Source organism: Rhodamnia argentea, chromosome 6, assembly GCF_020921035.1.
Source record: "Rhodamnia argentea isolate NSW1041297 chromosome 6, ASM2092103v1, whole genome shotgun sequence".
Taxonomy (NCBI): domain Eukaryota; kingdom Viridiplantae; phylum Streptophyta; class Magnoliopsida; order Myrtales; family Myrtaceae; genus Rhodamnia; species Rhodamnia argentea.
In genome coordinates this window covers 22,792,146-22,811,679 of record NC_063155.1, presented here as the reverse complement: position 1 = coordinate 22,811,679, position 19,534 = coordinate 22,792,146, and the positions used below count along the sequence as shown (strand labels likewise).

At 41.5% G+C, this 19,534-nt stretch overlaps 2 protein-coding genes and 1 long non-coding RNA gene across 3 annotated transcripts; 1 reads left to right on the top strand and 2 right to left on the bottom strand.

Annotated features, from left to right (window-relative positions):
* Positions 1 to 2,169: 2,169 nt before the first annotated feature.
* Positions 2,170 to 5,148, bottom strand: LOC115734465 (aldehyde dehydrogenase family 3 member F1-like). Its single transcript, XM_030665271.2, has 10 exons — positions 4,829 to 5,148; positions 4,617 to 4,685; positions 4,290 to 4,386; positions 3,966 to 4,172; positions 3,719 to 3,843; positions 3,505 to 3,609; positions 3,247 to 3,419; positions 3,065 to 3,155; positions 2,766 to 2,915; positions 2,170 to 2,520 (listed from the first exon to the last, which is right to left on the bottom strand). Exons 1-10 carry the CDS (start codon positions 5,024 to 5,026, stop codon positions 2,260 to 2,262), a joined length of 1,476 nt encoding a protein of 491 aa, XP_030521131.2. The 5' UTR covers positions 5,027 to 5,148; the 3' UTR covers positions 2,170 to 2,259.
* A 1,593-nt stretch (positions 5,149 to 6,741) lies between these two features.
* On the bottom strand, positions 6,742 to 10,902 carry LOC115734466 (tRNA-specific 2-thiouridylase MnmA). Its single transcript, XM_030665272.2, has 10 exons — positions 10,453 to 10,902; positions 10,020 to 10,094; positions 9,791 to 9,844; positions 9,532 to 9,610; positions 9,334 to 9,458; positions 9,144 to 9,227; positions 8,911 to 8,994; positions 8,459 to 8,610; positions 8,005 to 8,155; positions 6,742 to 7,448 (listed from the first exon to the last, which is right to left on the bottom strand). The coding sequence occupies exons 1-10, from the start codon at positions 10,813 to 10,815 to the stop codon at positions 7,152 to 7,154; spliced, it is 1,464 nt and encodes a 487-aa protein (XP_030521132.1). The 5' UTR covers positions 10,816 to 10,902; the 3' UTR covers positions 6,742 to 7,151.
* A 3,663-nt stretch (positions 10,903 to 14,565) lies between these two features.
* Positions 14,566 to 16,240, top strand: LOC125315643. The gene is made up of 2 exons (XR_007198919.1): positions 14,566 to 15,331; positions 15,628 to 16,240. It is a non-coding gene; the product is annotated as an uncharacterized LOC125315643 (long non-coding RNA).
* Positions 16,241 to 19,534: the final 3,294 nt, after the last annotated feature.

Below are 19,534 nucleotides of genomic sequence, written 5' to 3'. Positions count from 1 at the left end.
AAAATCATCCTACAGAAATTGCATTCAGCCAAGACTTTGCAAGCTCTTACAAGGCTATACAAATTTGCTCTGGTTAGACTCATGGCATTTCATTTTGGCTATAAGTAAATCTGTCATTTTTATCTGCCAAAGTCAAGATGGAGGAGGATCCTTGCTTGCAGATACATCAAGGATTCTCTGGACATTTCTCTTTACTACTAGTCTGCTATATTCCATATATAATTCATGGGGTTCTGGCCTTCTCTTCCTAACTCCGTCTGAAAACTCAGCATTTAATTAATGTGTTCTGCAGACGTCATACGACTCGTTAGGATAATATATTTGGTTTTCTTTGTCCAAGTTCTTCTGGTTGACTTGTTCTTTGCATGACCTTTGCTTAATTTGCATTGACGGATTCCGCAACTATTCACATTATCGCTGGAAAAGCAACCTGGTTCTTTGGAAATAACCTAGTGCATCATCATACGGATGAATGCACTAGGAACACATTATAGTCACACTACTATATAGCCCCAGATTATATCTCCACCATCAGCACAATGATCTCTTGCAGTACAGAGAGTCCGAGGATCAGATCATTTGCTGAGTGAAGTACGTAAATAGTATGATCGTCTCTACTGGCCTGAGTCTTCACACTGTCCATTAAACAGTTTTGTCACTCCCGACCCTAGTCTTTGGACTTTTCCATTAAACAATCATGCTCACAAAGTCAGCTGACAACGTCGTATATTAACAAATTTATGTCGTGCTGAGAAGGCAAGACTTTGTGCTGTGTGGTTGAGAACCATGACCGCCACAAGTTTTGACAAGATTGAGGAGGGGGGAGGAGGGGGGTGTTGTGTGAAGGGAAGAAAGACTTGCCAGGACTGGAAAATTCAAAATATTAGCAATGAAGAGCAAGCGATCTTTGAACGCTTCCCCTGAAAAAGAGAGAAATCGACAAACTTGGATCCAGCCAAGGATATTCCCGTTAGATAAGGTTTTACCACCTGACCAGGCTATGATTCAGTCAAATAACAAGTAGAATAGATCAGAACCTTCTGATGAGCACATAATAAGATCCTAATATCCTCCAACAGGAGAATTTGTCAAGGCATAAACATAGCAAAAGGAACTGAAGTAATCAACAAAACCATTAATCGAGGTCAAAAGAGCAAAAGGACACAGAGCCGGGAAAGAGGAAGTGGGCACTTGTTCTGATTAATTATTGAGATTCAACTATAGCTATGCAGATTTAATGGTTACTCTTGTAATGATAAGTTCGCAAAGTTTAAAGGGTTTGGCTCTGCATATCTACGATCAAGTGCTTTTGACCTTGCTACATGACTCCCAAGTCAAGTGACTCCGACCCGATTCTTGTGCCAAATTAAGTCTATTGTCTGTGAAGGTCATTAGCATTACAGTGATTGGAGCCTGCTATGGTACAATAGTGAAGCCAGTTTCAGTAAAAATCTCAGGACAGAGTCAGAGATTCTTCATCTTTATCCCAATTCACGATTCAAAGAAGCAGCAAAAATCTCCAGGAAGTTCAATGTAGAGTCCACCATGTGTCAGTATGACCGTTAAATGTGCTTGCTCTTTTGTACATGGCACGTGATAATTATACAGAAGAATCATATGGTGGTATAGAAAAGGTTCTTGTTTCTCATTAGCAGAGGAGCTCTTTCTTGGCCAACTCAGAGAAGCATGTTGACTACCATGCGATGTTTTACTTCTTTCCTTTGGCTAGGCGAACACTATCAGAATGCTCCATAGCCGCACTCTGTCCTCTTCAAGCAGGTCAAGGATGGGTTATGTAAAGAAATTCTGCAGTCTCCTTTTGTTCCCGCCTTCATGAGTCCACATTTTTCATCTAGTAATTGGTTTTTTAAGCAGGAGGTCGCGAAACTGAAGCGCTCAGCTAGTTCTGTTTCTCATCGAGTGGTCTGGTTTCTGTTGAACCTCACATCCTTGAGGCGGGATTCTTATAATAGCAATTTCCTTGTCATGAACGATGATTTCATGCTAACAGGATACTGTGTCATGAACAATTACTCTTTGGACCATACCAAGTCACATCTCCACTCGACGAGGAAAAGCTATTATTGAGGTAAAAGGATGCATCTCCAAATTAGCCAATCAAACAATACAAAAGGCTGAACGGAAAGGGAAATACAGGCTTGAAATAAAGCACGCAAGCTCTTTACATTCTTTCAATAAAAGCAACTAGGCCCCCTGGATGTATTGACGTAACGATGAACCCCTGTGAACTGAAGAGCCTTAGGCTCTGCTCAAGCCTTGTTTGGATTTCTTCAATCCGAGTACGGTGAGGAGCACTCCGAGGTAATCGAAAACATACAAGGACCGAAATAGCTGCAGTTTGTGGTCATTCCAAGGAGGGAATCTGAACCAGAAGTCAACAAGAAAGCCCCTTCTCATCACTGCCTTGTGGTGGCTGAATGTATCAAATGAGAACTTCCCGTGGTAATTGCCCATGCCACTCTCGCCAACACCTCCAAACGGTAGTGTATCGGCCAAGTACTGCAGGTTTGACATGGATTGGGGCCATTCCATAAAAAAAAAAAAAAAAAAATAATATATATATATATATCAAAGAACAGGGTAAGAATCATTGGTTACCATTCACAAAGTAAGTACCATAAGCTGCAAAAGAGAATTCTTTTTTAATCAATTTTTACTGCGGTTTTTGATGTTTTTGCTCATCAAAAAACCATCTTTCTTTGTGCACACTCAATGGATCATGAAGTTATCGAACAAGGACATACTTGAATAACTGCATCATTGAATGTCAAGCTTCCCGACGATGTTTCCGCTACCATCCTTTTCTGGAGTGAGTCATTTTGAGTGAAGACGTAAACTGCGAGAGGTTTAGGCCTTGAATTTATGAAGTTGATGCTATCCTCGATCTTCTTCAACTGTCAAGACAGAGAGTAGTCAATTGCAACTTATTCTATGACAAGCAAAGTCGCTGCTAACCGAAGATTCTCGAATATCATTTAGAAGGGCAATGCCTTAGGACATAGGAGTATTATGGAAGGATATATCTCAAAGAGAACATTCTTACCGTAATGATTGGGAGTAAGGGACCAAAAATCTCATCTTGCATGAAATCCGATTCAAGAGGGGGATCAAGCAAGATGGTTGGCTCGATAAACCTGCGAAAAACAAAAGCGAGGGAATGATTGACTACGAGACCGCAGAACACATTCTTAGGCTCTTTCAATTGAGTCAATATGGACGACATACAGGCTGTTTTCATCCATTGAACCTCCGTGGACTATAGAAGCTTTGACATTGGGGTCTTCTAGAAGAGTTTTCAGTCTCAAGAAGTGGTGTTTATTCACGATTCTTGCCATAGTGCGCGATTCTCTCGGGTTCTCTCCAAACATCTTTCCGATCCATACCTTCATCAGTTCCAGCTGAAAAAGAAGCAAAATTATAAGCATGATGCTAATACAGATAGGAAAATGATTCAAAAGGACATATATTCTGTTGTCATCGTACAGAAATGGAGCTGAATCGTTTCTCCACTAGGACATAATCAACGGCTATGCAAGCTTGACCAGCACAGGCACCAAATTTCGCCCCGAGAATCCGTTGAATGGCCACCTGAACATGTTGCAGCAAATATTACATCTTGTGAAGTGAATTTCATATCTAGAAATGGAGCAAGATGCTCACTTTGGATGGAGTTCTAATGCGACAATTCATTTTTTACCTCTCTGTCCCATGAGCTCGAAAGAGAATCCAGTACGGCAGGACACTTCCCGCCCAGCTCAAGAGTCACAGGTGTCAGATGATTCGCTGCTGCAGCCATGACCATGCGACCTACTCGTGCACTTCCTATACTTTTGCGGAACTTTTAGAGAAAGAGAACTTCACAAATCGAAACGGCATGTTGATAAGGTTTAACCTCGTGCATCAGCAACAAATTGAAAGGGTAGCTCCGTGAGTGATGTTTTTACCTGTGAACAGTATTTTATCCCACTTTTGCTGTACTAGTTGTTCACTAACGGCAGGACCGCCTTCAATAACCTTGACGGCCTTAGAGTCTAGATAAGCCGGCAGTGCATTGGCCAGGAGAGAAGAGCATCTAGGAGCCAACTCTGAAGGTTTTAGGACCACCGCGTTTCCAGCAGCCAGCGCTCCTATCAGTGGTTCCAGGGAGAGTCCTGCTTATGCACAACCCAGCAATGACAATCGCCACCTTAAGTAGATAAGATGGAAGCTTTACGCAAATACAGATGATGGCACTAAGTTTGATTTCCCATGCGAACAATTTCGCTTACCAATTGGAACATTCCAAGATGAGATGATCAGGACGAGGCCAAGAGGTTCGGGAATGATCTCCGCAGTCGTTAGTACAGCACCTAGCGGCAGTTTAGCCTACAAAGTCGAGGAGCTCACCTTAAATTTTTCTCATAATAGGTGTCTCAAAGGCATCAAGAAGAGATCATAGCTTTAAAACGTCATTAAGGACTCTTGTGAAGTTGAACAAATCCCGCAGCGCGATTGGAATCTTGCGATCCAAGAAAGACGACAAAGAAACAGTGAAAATTCCCAGCATGGGATAAACGGGACGTATCGGAGGATCAATCAGGGAAAGCCTTGTTCACCTTTTGGGTTGACATCCACCCTTTCAAACTACCAAGTGCATAGTTCGCAGACTTTTTCGCGCATCCTATCTGTGCAAATTGCAGCAACAAAAAATCAAACGAATGAAATTCACTAAAGCAAGAAAACATAAGGATCAGTGATGCGTCTTGTTAAGGCATGTCGCCGGCTTTCCTTCGAAGAAAAGTTGGAAATTTTGTATTCAAGAAGCTACCTCGTCCCGATACGCCTCGACGGGATGCTTCCCCAAGTCATGTTCAAGTGCCATGAACATTTCAGCTTCTCTTTCTTCGAGCAGCCGAAGCAACCCTTGGAGCTGCGACTTCCTCCAAGGTGCTCCTCTTGTGTTGCCACCCCTGTAATACTCTCTCATGCCCTCCAAGTGAACTTCCAGGTCTCCGAGCGTCTCCATGGCAGCGAAGAAGGCGATGCCCAACAGTTTGCTCTGCTCTTCAGGGTGCTTCTAATCTTCCATATCAAGTTATCGACCAGCCTCTCATTTATTTTCCTGGTTGGTTACTGGTTGCTCCTGTCATTTAAAGCACCGGAGTTCGACCGTAACCGTGCTATGCGTATGTGAGGTTGTCTACACCCTCTCGCACGATCCAAGTGAAACAATTACTTTTATTGGTGGTCAAGTTGTGGTTCACTGAGAGCTTGAGCAAACTCGGTAACTCTTCCTACGAGACAATGTGTCTGTCTCCGGTAAAAGGAGTTCCAAGATTGTGTGCTCTTTGTCCGTTTGCCAGGAATGGCTCCGGGGATCGTTCCTACGATTGACTTGGTTCAGCGGAGTAAAGACCGTGCTGTGTAATCTTCTTTGCATGGTATGCACGAGTTTCTTTGAAGAAAGTCACGGTCATAGTCATACAGGAGAATTCCCCAGAAGATAGGATCGAGAGGTACACCGCTGCTTTCAATCCTTTTCAGACTCAAAGCTACGCAGACATCAGGCTAGACCCCTCGGTCGGGTCATCCACTTAACCTATTTATTGCAACGAAAATCTGGTGACTCGTATCGATCCATATTCTTAAAGCACTTCCATATACCCATGAAAACTCATAGTTAAAGTGAGATAAGAGTGTGGAGTAACGGCAAGACAGTGAAGAGAGAGTAGTAGAGATTATTTGGGTCTAAATAAATTACAAATCCGATTATGGCCCATTTATGATCCATTATGATCCGTTTATTAAATATAACTAATCCATATAACAGCTCGGTCCATGATCCTTACAGGTCCACATCGAATTCAAGAGCCGAGGACATGGATTAGGTTGGAGTTGCGGACCAAGATCTTAAATGATTCGGTACACGAAGCCTGGAGTTCTTGGATTGCAGTTGCTTTCGGTGGATTGATTACAGGAATCCCCCATCCTCCAACCATACGACCCCATATCTGAGAATCACTTAAAAGAACAATAAAAAGCTAACGGATATTTTTAATTTCAGTAGTACACCGTCACATGCGTTGCATCTGGTAAGAAGATTATTCCACAAAACACATAAAAACCAAATTTGCCTTTTTTTTTTTTCGGGGTCGAACTAAAGCAGTGTTTGGAGTATGTTTCATTCTTCTGCTGAGTGTTTCTAGGCATACAATAGTGATGAACATAGGAAAGAATCATGAAGACAATGATTAGGATATCCTATGATTAATCCCATGAAAGACGACGGTCAATTATCTATTAAAGTCACTCGTGAAATCATCGGGTTTTGACAAAATCAAATGAGAAAGGCTCATTAGAGAGAGACATAGTAATCACAAACAAATTTCAAACAAAACATCAACAAGAGGTAAACAAAAAAGATCAAACAGAAACTTAGGCATGACAGATTAGTTTCAGGGTTGGATGATTTGTTGAATGACATAGCTTGCTGGTTATTCCTTGAAACTGGTCATATTAAAAAAAAAAAAATCAGGTCCAATTTCCATCTAATGAAACTGCTCATGACAAAATCTTTTGAGTGGTTTTCCCCATGTAAGTGGCAACCTCGACAGTAGAGTACGCACGCACAAAGGATAGGAGAGACCTTTAGGCCAAAGAGAAAAAGGAAGGTGCAGCAGAGACAAGGCCCTTTGATGGAGCCAACAAACTTCATAAGCCAACACTCGGCCCCATGTTTTAACACATCTTCAGACTATTACATGAAATGATTGCAGAGTACTCTACACAATCAGGCACTTCTTGCTAGCTTTCGGCTTGAAAATATGCCCAAAAGAAAGCCTTGGGGAAAAATATAACTTTTCTTGGACACAAAATCAAAGCAGAGCTGAAATACTGCAAGATGAACTTAGTGTATCGGATAACTCATCGCCTTTCAACCCCGAAAGATCTTTTTGCTACATACAATATATGAAAGGCAGTATCTTGTGATTTCTCCACCATCCACTAGCCAGAATTAGCTAATCTCCACCATCCTCTGGTCTTATAGCTGGTTTTCAGCAAATTCCAACTTCATTTTTCCAGCCAAATCAGCATGGAAAGGGCTTCGTGCCATAAGGCATTGCTGTTCAAATTGAACTTTTCCCATAAAACTAGCCAATAATGCCCTCTGGTTTTACCTTAATCTTAACTGGTTTTCCAAGTTTCGACTTATCCTCCATTCTAGCGATCTCAAGAGCCTTCTGGCAGAGAGGGAAGCCCTGGTCATTCCAAGATTCCAAAATAACACCTGAACCAATGCATGTTCTATCTTGGTAAAAGGCTGTGAACTGCCCTGCTGCCAGGCCTTGATCATCTTCGGGCAATTGAACCACCGCGACATCTTCCTGGCCATTCTCACCCAATTCTAGAGACAAGCTACAGTTGTAGAAACCAGGACCGTGTCTCACCTAGTAATAGCAAAATTATAGTGAAAAAAACTGGGAAAATTGTAAATATACAGCAGATGCCCAAAAAGAATCATTCATTAGACAGACTGATCAGTCATATTTCTTTGCCGAGGCATAGTAATTATTTGATCAGTGGAGCTGCCAAACTGAGGGTGTGTCTGGGGTAACTACTTTCAATTTTCAGCCTATGATCGAAGTGTCTTGAGATTTAATTCCTATTCATTACAGGCTTTATTTTTTAAAACCATATGAGTTGTCATTTAAGGTCATTGGAAATCATGTCCAATACCTACACAATTCTTCAACAGTAAACTAAATTTTCAATTTTGGAGGGAATTAGAATTAAACGCCTCGAGCATAACTGCTGATCATTGTTGAATTTTAGCTTAGAAGGAAGGCCAACAATAAATATTTCAAGTCCATGCCTAGGAGACATCGTACCAATTAGACCTCTTAAATGCTGATGGCGACGTCTTGCTAATTTTCCAACAGATCCATGTACCAAGGTCTGCTACTACACATAACCGAGATGTGAAAAGAGAGTTAAACTGTTTACCTTGCATCGGAGCTGACTGATCGCAGTTGGAGGTGCCCCCATAAGCCATTTAAGAGAGCCAACACGAAAAAGGCGCCTCCTTTTATCAACTGAGAAGTAATTTCGGGACACAAAAACAACGTTGTACTTAGTGTCCTTCTCCACAACATACCTGTGAAAATCATGTACATATGACGAATTCATAAGGCAGAAAGAAGCCACACTACATGCATTTGGTCATACTTCAAAAGATGTTAGAGAGGCCATGGGAGGCGGAATCTCTGTTTAGGCCAATCGAGCTCAAGGGTTGAAATGATATGCATTAAAGAATTTATGTTGTAAAGATACTCAAGGCCCCAATTCCTGAACAGAGTTATCTAATTTACCACATTAGCAATAAACACACTAATTAACAGATGTTGAGACGGATTACATCTTAAATACATGCACTTAGTGTCCAGTTAAGTGTACATACCAAGGTCCTCCAGGAAGACGTAGTCCTTGCCGTTGACCAATTGTGTAGAACCAAAAGCCACGATGGTTCCCAAGGAAATCCCCAGTCTCAGCTTCTAATATGACACCCTCCATCTCCCCAATATGTCTGGCAACAAACTCACTGAACTTTATCTGCATTAGAACAGAGAAAGAGTTAATACAGCTATGAGCCTATAAGGACATCAACTACTATGAAAAATTAAGATGAGAAAAGAATGTTGGCCATTTGATAGCTCAAAACCGATCTGTCTCTGCAACCGCTTTCGTTTACATTGGAATTCAAACAAAATAATTTTATGAAATGATAGTTAAGGTGTTTTGATCAAATTTTTCATCTTGGAGTTAGAGGAACCCTTTCTCGGCTTGAAATCACAAGAAGGTGCTTCAAGATCCTAGATAAGACTGAATACAAATAAGGCTACTTATACACACCTTCCCAAGAAAGCATATCCCTTGTGAATCCTTTCTATCTTTGTTAGGCAAATCAAATCTGGCAGCAAGTTTTCGAACTTCATCCTGCAGGGTTACTAGAGTCAGACTAAGCGCTATAGAAGTAATAAATATCCTTAGAACTGTAAAATCTACTTTATCAGGGCCAACAAATTCTGCTAATCATGCTCTGGAAAGGAAAAGTTATTGAAAGATATTAAACTAGCACAGCTTACTTTTGAAATACAACCAAGAGGGAAAATTAGTCGCTTCAGCTGGGCCTGTGAGAGATGCGAAAGGAAGTATGTCTGATCCTTCACCTAAAGAAACGAGATTAGAGATATCATAAATGCCTAGTTTGACCAAAAAAGACTTCTGCAATTAACCTGAAATGCAGAATATTAATGTAGAATGTTCAATACATACCATGTCCTCTGACAATTTCAACTCAGAAGCATTCTCTATATGATTTGAAGAGTGGACAACTTTTGCATAGTGGCCAGAAGCAATGAAGTCATACTCCATACTGCAAATGGCATCCATGAAGGCACCTAAAACAAAGAACCATATTTGATTCCAAAATCCTCAAAACTATTCAGGCTTAGCCAGAGCTCAACTACTTACCAAACTTTATCCTTGTGTTGCAGAGGACATCAGGATTAGGAGTTCGACCATTGCGGTACTCCTCAATTATGTAAGACACCTGAACCATGAGCAAACAGCTGCAATAACTTCATTAAGTCATGCCAAGAACAGGCAGGCCAAACAAAACTAGCAAAGAAAACAAAGAATATTAAAATCAAAAAAGCAATCCTCAAAATAGAGAAGGTAAAACAGGGCCAAAAAAAAAATAAAACGTATGCCATGGCAAGATGGTATGTACCACGTTTTGCCAATACTCCTCTGTCAAATGGACAACTTCCAAAGGCACATTAACCTGCCGAAAACCGTAGATGAAACTAGTTACAATGTCCTTTCATAGTAACGAGAAAAGTACTGAATGCTAAGCTTACTACCCGTTGAGAAAACATGTATTAATGAATACACCTAAATTCAAGAAAATTAACAAACAAGGAGACGGGTACATGAAATCAGTCCAGTATAATGCTGACCTGCTCACAAACAGCTTTAGCATACTTCAAGTCTTCTTCCCAAGGGCACTCCGACCAAAAGTTCTCGAAATCTTCCTACATAAATCAAGAATCAAAAGAAGCTCTTTTCTTCTACATTGACAACGACCACACTTGATATTCGGAGAATACGAACTTATACGCAGCAGCTACTAACTTGTATGAATTAGCTGCATTTATCTACAATTGCAACGCACATTGCAAATTTATAGTTCATAGGCCTTTTCCAACTTCCGTCTTCAGTGATTTTTGGAAAAATCACTTCCACTTTGGGGTACCCGAGTGTCGGGAGTGCCAACTTCTAAATTGTTTTCACTCCTTCTACTTCATGATCGACAGAAAAATAGCCAAAATAAATAAATAAAAAAAATTCCAAGCCTTGGCCTCTGTCATTTCAGGAAAAGAAAGGACTTACTTGGAACCAGATTTTGAGGTAGAAGGCGGTGCAGGAGTGGCCGGCGGCGTGGAGCAGGCGAAGGGCGACGCTGCTGTCGACGCCGCCGCTGAGGAGGACGGCGATCCTGAGCTGCTTGTCCGGCATGGAGCAGGAAAGGTAGGGGTCCAGGTCGCCGTAGGAGGCGGATCCTGGAGGTTCGGAGAGTCGGGGGACGGCGGCGAGAGAGACGGCGAGTGGCTTGAGGAAGGCTCTGGAGATGGAGGAGGAGGAGGAGGAGAGAGAGTAGGGCATGTAGGGAGAGAAAATGGAGGATGAAGATGCTCTGGGGGAGAGGAGGGAGGACAGGATGACGGGTCTCGAGATTAGTCGCAGCATCGCCATTGTTGAAGGGTGAGATGAGAGGGCTGTTTTGCTGGGTTTTGGGTTTCTGCAGCAGACAACAAGAAGGAGAGGTGGATAAGGCCTCGGTTGTTTAGGGCGCGCCCGCGCGGGGCAACGCTTTCCTTCAGAAAAACAAAACAACTTCTGCTGTCCGACAAAAAAAAAAATTCTCCTGGATTTTTCTACTTTTTCTCAAAAGTAGAAGTTACTTCAGAAATTAATTTTTAATCAAAAAATTCATTTAATAATGATTAAAAATTTTCACTTTTAGAAAATCATTAACACAAAATTTTCTATAAAGTCGAAAAATTTCTACTTCATTTTTAAATTTTTTAAATTTTCTTTTAAAAAATAATTTTTATTATTAAAAAATATTATTTACTTTTTTAAAAATAAAAAAATTATTATCAATTTTTTACTTCGGGTGGCCGGAGGCCCGACGACGGCAACTCGACGGCGGTGACGAGTGGTGGTGGTCACGGTGGTGATTCAACGGCGAGGCATCGGCGGTTAAAGTGGAGGGCGAGGTGGTGATCAATGGTTGGCAACGGGGAGGGGGGCGGTCGGCAAAGGTCAAGGGTGGGCGATGGTCGTGGGCAGCTATGGATCGCAACCGATGGAAGTCGGCAAGTGGTTGGTGGTGAGGGGCGTCGGCGGCGACTAGTGGAGGTCGGCGATGTGGGACGATCGGCGGCGGTGGTGGTTGGCGATTAGCGGCAGGGGGCGATGGGTGGTAGTGGGCGGTGGTGGGCGATGGTTAGTGGTGAGTGGAGGTGGAGGTCGGCGGCGGGCGTGATTGAAAAGAGGGTGATTGCGTAATGAAAAAAGATGAGACGAGAAATATTTTTCGAGTTGAAAAATAATTTTTTTTAACTTCTTAAATTGGGGAAAAAACTACTTTAGAAGTGAAAATTCACTTCAAAAGTAAAAATTTTTACGAAATGTATTTCTACTTCAAAAGTTAAATTACTAGACGGATTTCTACTCTAGAAGTACTCTGGAGCATAAATCCACTTCTAGAAATGTTACAATGCGTACCCTTACACACTCGAGAAGTTTTTCTTTTTATGTGCACATAGCAACATTTCTATTTTAAAAATAAACTTTTATAGAAAATTATTTTATTTATTTTTGCTTCTAGTTGATTTTTCTACTTTTAGAGATAAATAATATTTTTTACTTCTTAAAGTGTAGGGGCGAGCATTGGTCGAGTGGGTAGGGTCCAGATCTAGACCCCGAAACTGGTCATGTTATAATGGTTCTCAATTTTTAGAACCTAGAACCGATCATGTTTGTCCTAGAACCAATTTTGGAACCAATCCTGTTTTTCGATCCAGTTCAAAGGTCTACCCGAGAACCTGTTTTTCTTTTGTTTCTTTTTTTGATTTTATTTTTTCCATCAAAATAATATGAGTATTGATGAGCTTAACTTACTTTGGATAGCCGCGTCAATGTCGGTAAGATGCAAAAAAGAGGTGATAGCGAGACGCTATGGTGGCTAATCCGGCAATAATGAGACAAAAGGCGACAACGAGCTGTGTTGCATCTTTGCGGCGCCGATGATGGCAACAATGGAGAGGAGAGCTGATGGTGGCGACAACGAGAGAGAGAGAGAGAGAGAGAGAGAGAGAGAGCACAATAAGATTGGAAATGGAATCAGAGGAGGGGAGGCAAGGTTGGAAAGTGAGGTTATGGTTTCTTTTCTAAAAAAAGTAGCTAAAAATCGGTTCTAAAACCGGTCCGAATAGGTCTCCACTTAGAACAGAGAACCGCATCGGTTTTAACTGGTTCCCAAAAAGTGGAACCGGTTTCCCGGATCGGTTTAAACAGGAATCGATTCTCAACTCTATTTTTGAGGTAGTCTAATCCGAATTCCGAGTAAACCCGATTCGGTTGTACACCTCTATTTAAGTGGCTCTAAAATTATTTTTGAAGGAAAAAAATTTCATAAGTAAACAAAATTACCTATTCAAATGAATTTCTGCTCCAGAAAAAGTTACCAAATGAATTTCTGCTCTAGAAGCATGCGCACCCTAATATTACTCAAATTTAAATCTTATTCTAAAAAATTTTCTGAAATTTCGAGTTTATTGATTTCGGAAAAATTTCCAAATAAAAAAAAATATTTTTCACAAAGCCCGTGTCGAAAATAAAAATTTAAAGCTATTCCAAACAAATTAAAATTGGAAAACCGCTAATGTAGATTTACAAACCACATTTTCAAAGTTGCTAACGTTAGGTAAATTGCATATTACTTATACGTTCAACAATTATTGAAGGTACCTATACCCATTCATCTGTATTTTATAGAAAGCAAACTCGATATTTCAATCTCAAGCTTTTATTGCGTAAATACATATTTAGTACTCTAAATTTTAGCGTTTATGAAATTTGATCTTCAAAACTTTATTTTGTACAATCAAGGTTTCTAACATTGTGAATTACTTCAACTTGATCCTATTTATTTCATTTTGTGCAATCAAATCCTCAACTTTTATTGGTTTGTGCATGTAATTGCTTTGTTTACCCTCATTGATTGGTATTGTTAAATTAGATTTCTTTTCTCATATATATATTTGCCACTTGTTCTCTGGTCATTTGACGTCGCGTAAGAAATAACAAGACGTTACTTAATTCGATGGTTAAGTTAGATGGATTGGTCGGAAGATTTGATTGCACGAGTTGAAAAAGTTCTTCAACCATATTGTTCGAATTCAAAAAGTTAAAGGACTTAATTCAAGGAAATAAAGTTTAGAGGATCAAATCGTACGAATGCTAAAACTTAAAGAATTAAATCTGCACTTAACTCAATTTTTAATCCTTAAGTTTCATGAAATGCTCGTGACATTTGCCAATATGTATTATGATAATTACGGACTGATTCCACAGAGGTGTTAATTTCCGCAATTGAACTTGAATATTTCAATGGGCAATTAGACAGCACGCGTAGACGGCCCTGCTAGAATTGCCCTGCGGACTCCAGCCCGTTCGCACCGACCCACCAACCTTCAAGCCCCGAGAGAGAGAGAGAGAGAGAGAGAGAGAGAAAGAGAGAGAGAGCGCGGTGGCCGGTGGCTTGAAGCGCGGCGGAAATGTCCACATCCGACCACCGGGTAAGACAATTTCAGCCTTGGTTATGTTGATTTCGGAGGTTCTGTTGTTGAAGTTTCAAGCTTTTAGTCCGGACCATAGCGAGTTTTACTTCGCCGGCACATTTCCGGCTAAGTTCCGGCTGATCAATGGTCATGATTGAGCTCTGCATGTCGCTTTGGTTCCGTAGGATTAGACGGCTGGTCGCGTCTGGCAGTATGTCGTCGGAATTTCGAGACGACCCAAAAATCATATGACCGTGCAAGGCGGGTTTCGTAATCCAGTAAGCCCAGCAATGCGTCGGCTTCGCATGTGGCTGTTTCTCAGGGCTTGTAGTTGAAATCAAGAAAATTTGAGAAATGGAAACTGTGGGGGATGACACATACATGCATGTGAAACAACCAAAACGTCGTGTATCATCTTTTGAAGAATCTGAACCTATTTGGAAATGTATGTTGGTACGCACTTAATTCGCAAAAAAGCACCCTTTTCGAGAAAAAAGATTCTAGGTTGGTTTGTTAACGTATAAGTCTAATTGCTCTTCGCTTTAATTTTTATAGTTTCGTTCCCTGTCTCTGTTTGTTTTTCCTTTTGCCTAGCGCTCCAGTTTCATCAGGCAATTTCCCGCGTGATGATAAAACTATGCATCCTTGAAGTTGTTTGCCCAACAGAATTTACATGAGAAGCTCTGAAGTATCATCGAGAAGTTTCACGACTGAGCGATATCTATTCTTTCTATGGTGATCTTCTCCACGTGCTGAGCAACGAGGATCACTACAGGCTTGCTTTTGGGCAAATTAACACAGCAAGGAAACGTATTAGAAAGGTTGCTAAATGCAATGTTCAGCTGTTGGAAGTATTGTGACTCACTCTACCGATGCAAGTTTTCTAAAGGCCGCTGCTCTTGGAGAATGTATACTGTGATTAAGCGGCTTAGTCTTAGTTTGGCTTATCTAGAACAGATTAGAGGGTGCCTTCAGTAGATCCAAATACTCGGACTATCCTGATTTGTGGGTACCCAAATGTTGGGAAGAGCTCTTTTATGAATAAGATCACAAGGGCTGATTTTGATGTGCAGCCTTATACTTTCACTTCTTGGTTTGGTTTATCTAGAACGGATGATGGTGGAGGGACTATGGATGTGGACTTAGACCAGTGCAAAAAGAAGTTGGAACGAGGTTCTGGTCAAGGTTCTTTACTATACCTCTGGAAAGTGGAAAGGGTGCTGGATTTAGTTATGCCGGTACCGGCTCTCAAGGATTCCGGTTAAAGGGAAACGCTTTTTAAAGCTTGCGAAGAAGTGTGTGAAAAAGAGAAACAATGATGCTTGTCGGGGAAAGGCAGAGTTATTCCTTCCCTCAAACCAGAACACTTCTTCTCCGGCAAATGCTCAATTGGAAAGATCCAAAAATGATAAAAGTTTTAGGTATTTTATACTGATGTACATTTAGACTTTTTTTTTTTTGGTCCAATGTACATTTAGACTTTAGTTCTAAGATTAATCTAATGCTTCCTGCATTATGCATTTTCTGAAGATCAGTTCGTGTTTTCTACATCTTGCCTATCCACCTGCTAATTTAATCAGGTCACTACTGCGGATCTCTTGTTTATTGTTAGCAATGAGATGCCAATCGTTATTTTTGGTTAATGGCACAAGTGGAGACAGATTCTTCCTGTTGTTAATGTTTCATTTTCCTTTCGAACGGATGTGTGTATTCTCAGCAAAATGCAATAAGGATCTTTCAGGGAGAGATTCTCAAGGTCTTCTCTTGGGAAGCGCTTGGCGTCTGTTGTCAGCTGCTTCGTCGGAATGGATGTTCTTCTGGGTTCTTCAGGTTACTTGGTAAAGAGTTTCAGGGTAGTGGATTCCCCACCATGGGATTGGTCTTCATTTATCGTCATCACTTTTTATGTGCTTCTTGAGGATCTCTTCAGTTCAATTCCTCTCTCGTCCTGTCCAGTAGTGTCCTGATCGGAATCCGATCATACTCATTATGGTTTCCCATCTATGGTGAACAAGGAACTTGGGGATGGTTTTTCGGGCATCGTCTGCATGGTCCATGAGCTACAAACTAATGCAGGGTCATTGCTGGCCATGACATTCAATCACTTGCTTTCTGATGTCCCTCAGAGTTGCAATCTTCCATTCCTGAGAAGGGTCAAAGTGGAGAAGCTTTTTGAAAACGGATAAGAGCTTCTTGCATGTTGCCCATTTTAGATGCTGTTTTAGTGCGTTTTCAAGTAGATATATTATAAGGGTCAATATCATTGGTGGTCTTGGTCTATGTACTTTTGCCTGGATATTGAAACAGTAACCCCACTTTGTTTTTTCTTTCTTTACCCGAAAGCATCCCTCTATTTTTTTTATGAAGTGTCACTGTTAATTCTCAGATCATACCTTTCTCTCCCACCGGTTGTTTAAACAAAATGCACGTGTCATGTTATGGTACGCTCAAAATTATTATGTAGTGCAAAATTGAGAGAGGGACAGAGATAGAGAGGTTGTCCGCCAAAACTGCCATTGCCGTGAGTTCAAGCTGCAAGCTCGCCGGTGACCATGTTCTTCGAGCTCGAGCTCGTGACCTTCATGGCCAAATCTAGAGCTCTTGGGGATAGCCGCTCGATTTGGGCTTGGCAGGCCGCTTGATTTGAGCTTGCCGCGGCCGTCACCACTCGAGCTTCGAGTTCATGGCATCATGGACATGACCGCTTGAGCTCGTGGTTGTGGATGCCCAAGCTTTGAGCTCCCAGCAGCCATGGCTGCTCGAGCTTGAGCTCACAGCTATGGATGCCAAATCTCGAGCTCGTGGCTGCGAGTGGTGGTCATGACTGTGCAGGAACAGGGCCGGGCTTCTTGTTCAAGTAGCTTGGGCTCTCAAGGTCCTAACTTTGCAAATGTGGGTGATGGTGTAATCCTCTGTAACTTCACCTCCAAGGCTCCACCTACTCACTCAAGGAAAGCATGAATTGCAGTAGGAACGCTTGGAGTGGGCTTGTGGCCAGCTGGCCACCGACGCTGCCATTGGGTTATAGTCCAGATGAGAGGCAAGAGTACAGAGGCGGAGGGAAGAAGGTTGATGGGGAAATTAGTACTCGGAGCAATCAAGTCAACTTTGATTCGCAAAAGAAAGAAAAAAACAAAACCAGATGGGCAAGATTTCCAACTTTGGTCTTGCAAAAAAAGAAAAGGAAAACCTACGTCGGCAACTATTCAATAATGTCATTAACTGCCACGTCTACAATTTGGGTCATTGGCGACACTTCCCTAAAATGTAGATGGACACTTCTGAATTAGACAAAACCCAAAAAAAAAAAAGGGAAAGAAAAGAAAAGGGACAATTTTTCCAACGTTCGGGCAAAAGTACTAGAAACCATAAATGATTCGCTCATTTCTAAGGCAACCTAAATTTTAGCAGTGGTTTGCTTGTTCCTAAGGCAACCAAAAACAGATGGGTGTTGTCATTATTATTATTTTTTAATTTTTCTTTGGTCAATATTTTATGCTTTATTTATTTATCCCAGCAAAGAGGAGGAGGACTCGAAGCTTGGTGGGGACAACAGTGCACAGAAAGATTTGAAAAGGCGAATATGCTTTCCAAGGTTTCCCTTGCGTCTTGTTCCGCCGCCCCCCTTGAAATCCATCCTAGTATTGTACGAGCAAGTTTCAGTAGAACATGATTTTTTTTGTCTTTTTGGGGGTCTCAAGTAGAACATAATCGAGAACAGGGTAATTTAAGATTCGACGCAAATAACGAAAAATGGGACCAAGATGAGCAAATTCTTTCGGTGGCTACGCTTGCGAAATTGTGAGGAGTTTTACTTCCGTTTTGGCTAGAGCCGTGGCGGATTTGGCGAGTGCGAAAACTTCATAATCAAGAAAAACCCAGTTGGGAAAAATCTCTCGCGGAGTTTCTCCGTGTTCTCATTTAATAGTTTGAGAATTCGTATCGCGACCTGACTTATCTCGACGTCTGGCAAAGACGAACAACGTAGGACTCTGCTAATCCTAGTGTCATGAAGCATTGCTCTTTCGTTCTACGACGAGGATCTTCCGTGCTCCGCTGTGACTTCGAACGCCGCACCGGCTTCCAAAATCCACAGCAATCATGAAAGTCTTCGAAGTCAACCTAAAAAAAACATCAAGGCGTCCGGTCCGGCCATGTGAAAATCCCTTATTAATTAACTTGGAACAAATCTCAACTGGCCACGTGCGCTCCTCCCCCTACTCAGTTCATCATCCTGCTCCATCCACAGCGTTTCCTCCTTGGGGCTCACCAGGCATAATACTCCGACAATCGATTGCCCCCCACCTTTTTTTTTTTTTTATCTCCCAACATTATAGCGTTTCCGAAGCTTTTTGGACCTCCCTTTTGAGATTTTTTTTTTTTTGTGGAAATTTAGGCTTTGTTTGTTTCGAGGAAGAGGAGTGATTTGAAAAATATTTTCTTAAAAATGATCTCTTGCATTGCTTGTAATAATTAATTAATAAAAGATATTTATTCATTTTTAGCGAAACAAATGGAGAATATAGAAAAGAGGAAGAGAGGGGGCGAGAAAGGATACAAAAGAGCAAAAGACAAATTGTGGCACGATCGCATTGGGCTGCACCCGTCACCCGGTCCTATGTTTCTTTTGTCAGATCTTGGACGAGGATTGTAAGAAAATCTTCCTTGGAGTCGGACCCATTTTAGTGGTTTATTGAGTTTGGTACTACCTGAGGAACTGTTCATTCTAGAATTCAGCAAGGCCCGTGCGCTGTAACCGCCAATTGTATAAGCCCTCACTGCCCAGGTTTTGTCAAATTGCCAACGAAATTTCGAAACGTCCCCATCGTCGCCTCAACTAACTTGACAAGATGCAATTCAGGCACCGGCATGGAAACTCCTTTTTTTTTTTTTTTTGGGTGTGACCCTTTACTCGTTAAGCGACGAGAAAGAAGGAGATGGAGAGAATGCCGAAGCTTGGTTAATAGAGGATGACATTTCGTCACGTACGTACATTCCTCGGGTTCTTAAACATTGAGAGGGACCGCTGATCGATTCTTGCTGATATCCGGTGAAAAAACGGGCGCGTAACGAAACCGACCCACCCGTGATCGAGATGATCGATCGGTAGCTCTTCATAGGATGCGATTTCGTCCCAAGAAATGCTCCTTAATGTAGGTAAACATCCCGTCGTGCATCAGTGAATAGGTTTTAGGGTTTTTTGACGTGCGCCCGTTGCCTGTCGGCGAAAGAAAAATTCGGACCGAGGGGGGGAGGATTTTGCTTCCAAAGGTTGCCACGGGGAACAAAAGTCAATGATTTGGATGCTCAATTCCTTTCATCTTTTCCTCATAACGGTTCTTACTATATTACTTGTGGATTAAACAATGCACATATATAGACAGAAAAATGCAGCTGTGGATTATTATCGCCCATTTTTTTGTCCTGTTTACTTTGAAATCAATTCATCGCCCAATTTTTCTTCCTCTCTCTCTCCCTCTCCCTTGCTTGTGACACACACTACACAGTCCGTCATGGAAAAGATTGGCTCTCGTGAACCACGTCCTATAAGATAATTAAGGAGGAAAACGAAACAAGTCATGTATTAACAATCTTATTCTAGGTTATTCCATTCCACAGTACAT

What these genes read in the sequence shown, in the direction of transcription:
- LOC115734465 (XM_030665271.2), bottom strand. Translation starts at nt 5,026, where the DNA reads ATGGAGACGCTCGGAGACCTGGAAGTTCACTTGGAGGGCATGAGAGAG. An exon ending in AACGATTCAGCTCCATTTCT is followed by an intron (nt 3,420 to 3,504) that starts GTACGATGACAA and finishes CTTCTTTTTCAG; the next exon opens with CTGGAACTGATGAAGGTATG. An exon ending in CCTTACTCCCAATCATTACG is followed by an intron (nt 2,916 to 3,064) that starts GTAAGAATGTTC and finishes CTGTCTTGACAG; the next exon opens with TTGAAGAAGATCGAGGATAG.
- LOC115734466 (XM_030665272.2), bottom strand. Translation starts at nt 10,815, where the DNA reads ATGGCGATGCTGCGACTAATCTCGAGACCCGTCATCCTGTCCTCCCTC. An exon ending in ACCTCAAAATCTGGTTCCAA is followed by an intron (nt 10,095 to 10,452) that starts GTAAGTCCTTTC and finishes TGATTTATGTAG; the next exon opens with GAAGATTTCGAGAACTTTTG. An exon ending in GGATATGCTTTCTTGGGAAG is followed by an intron (nt 8,611 to 8,910) that starts GTGTGTATAAGT and finishes GTTCTAATGCAG; the next exon opens with ATAAAGTTCAGTGAGTTTGT.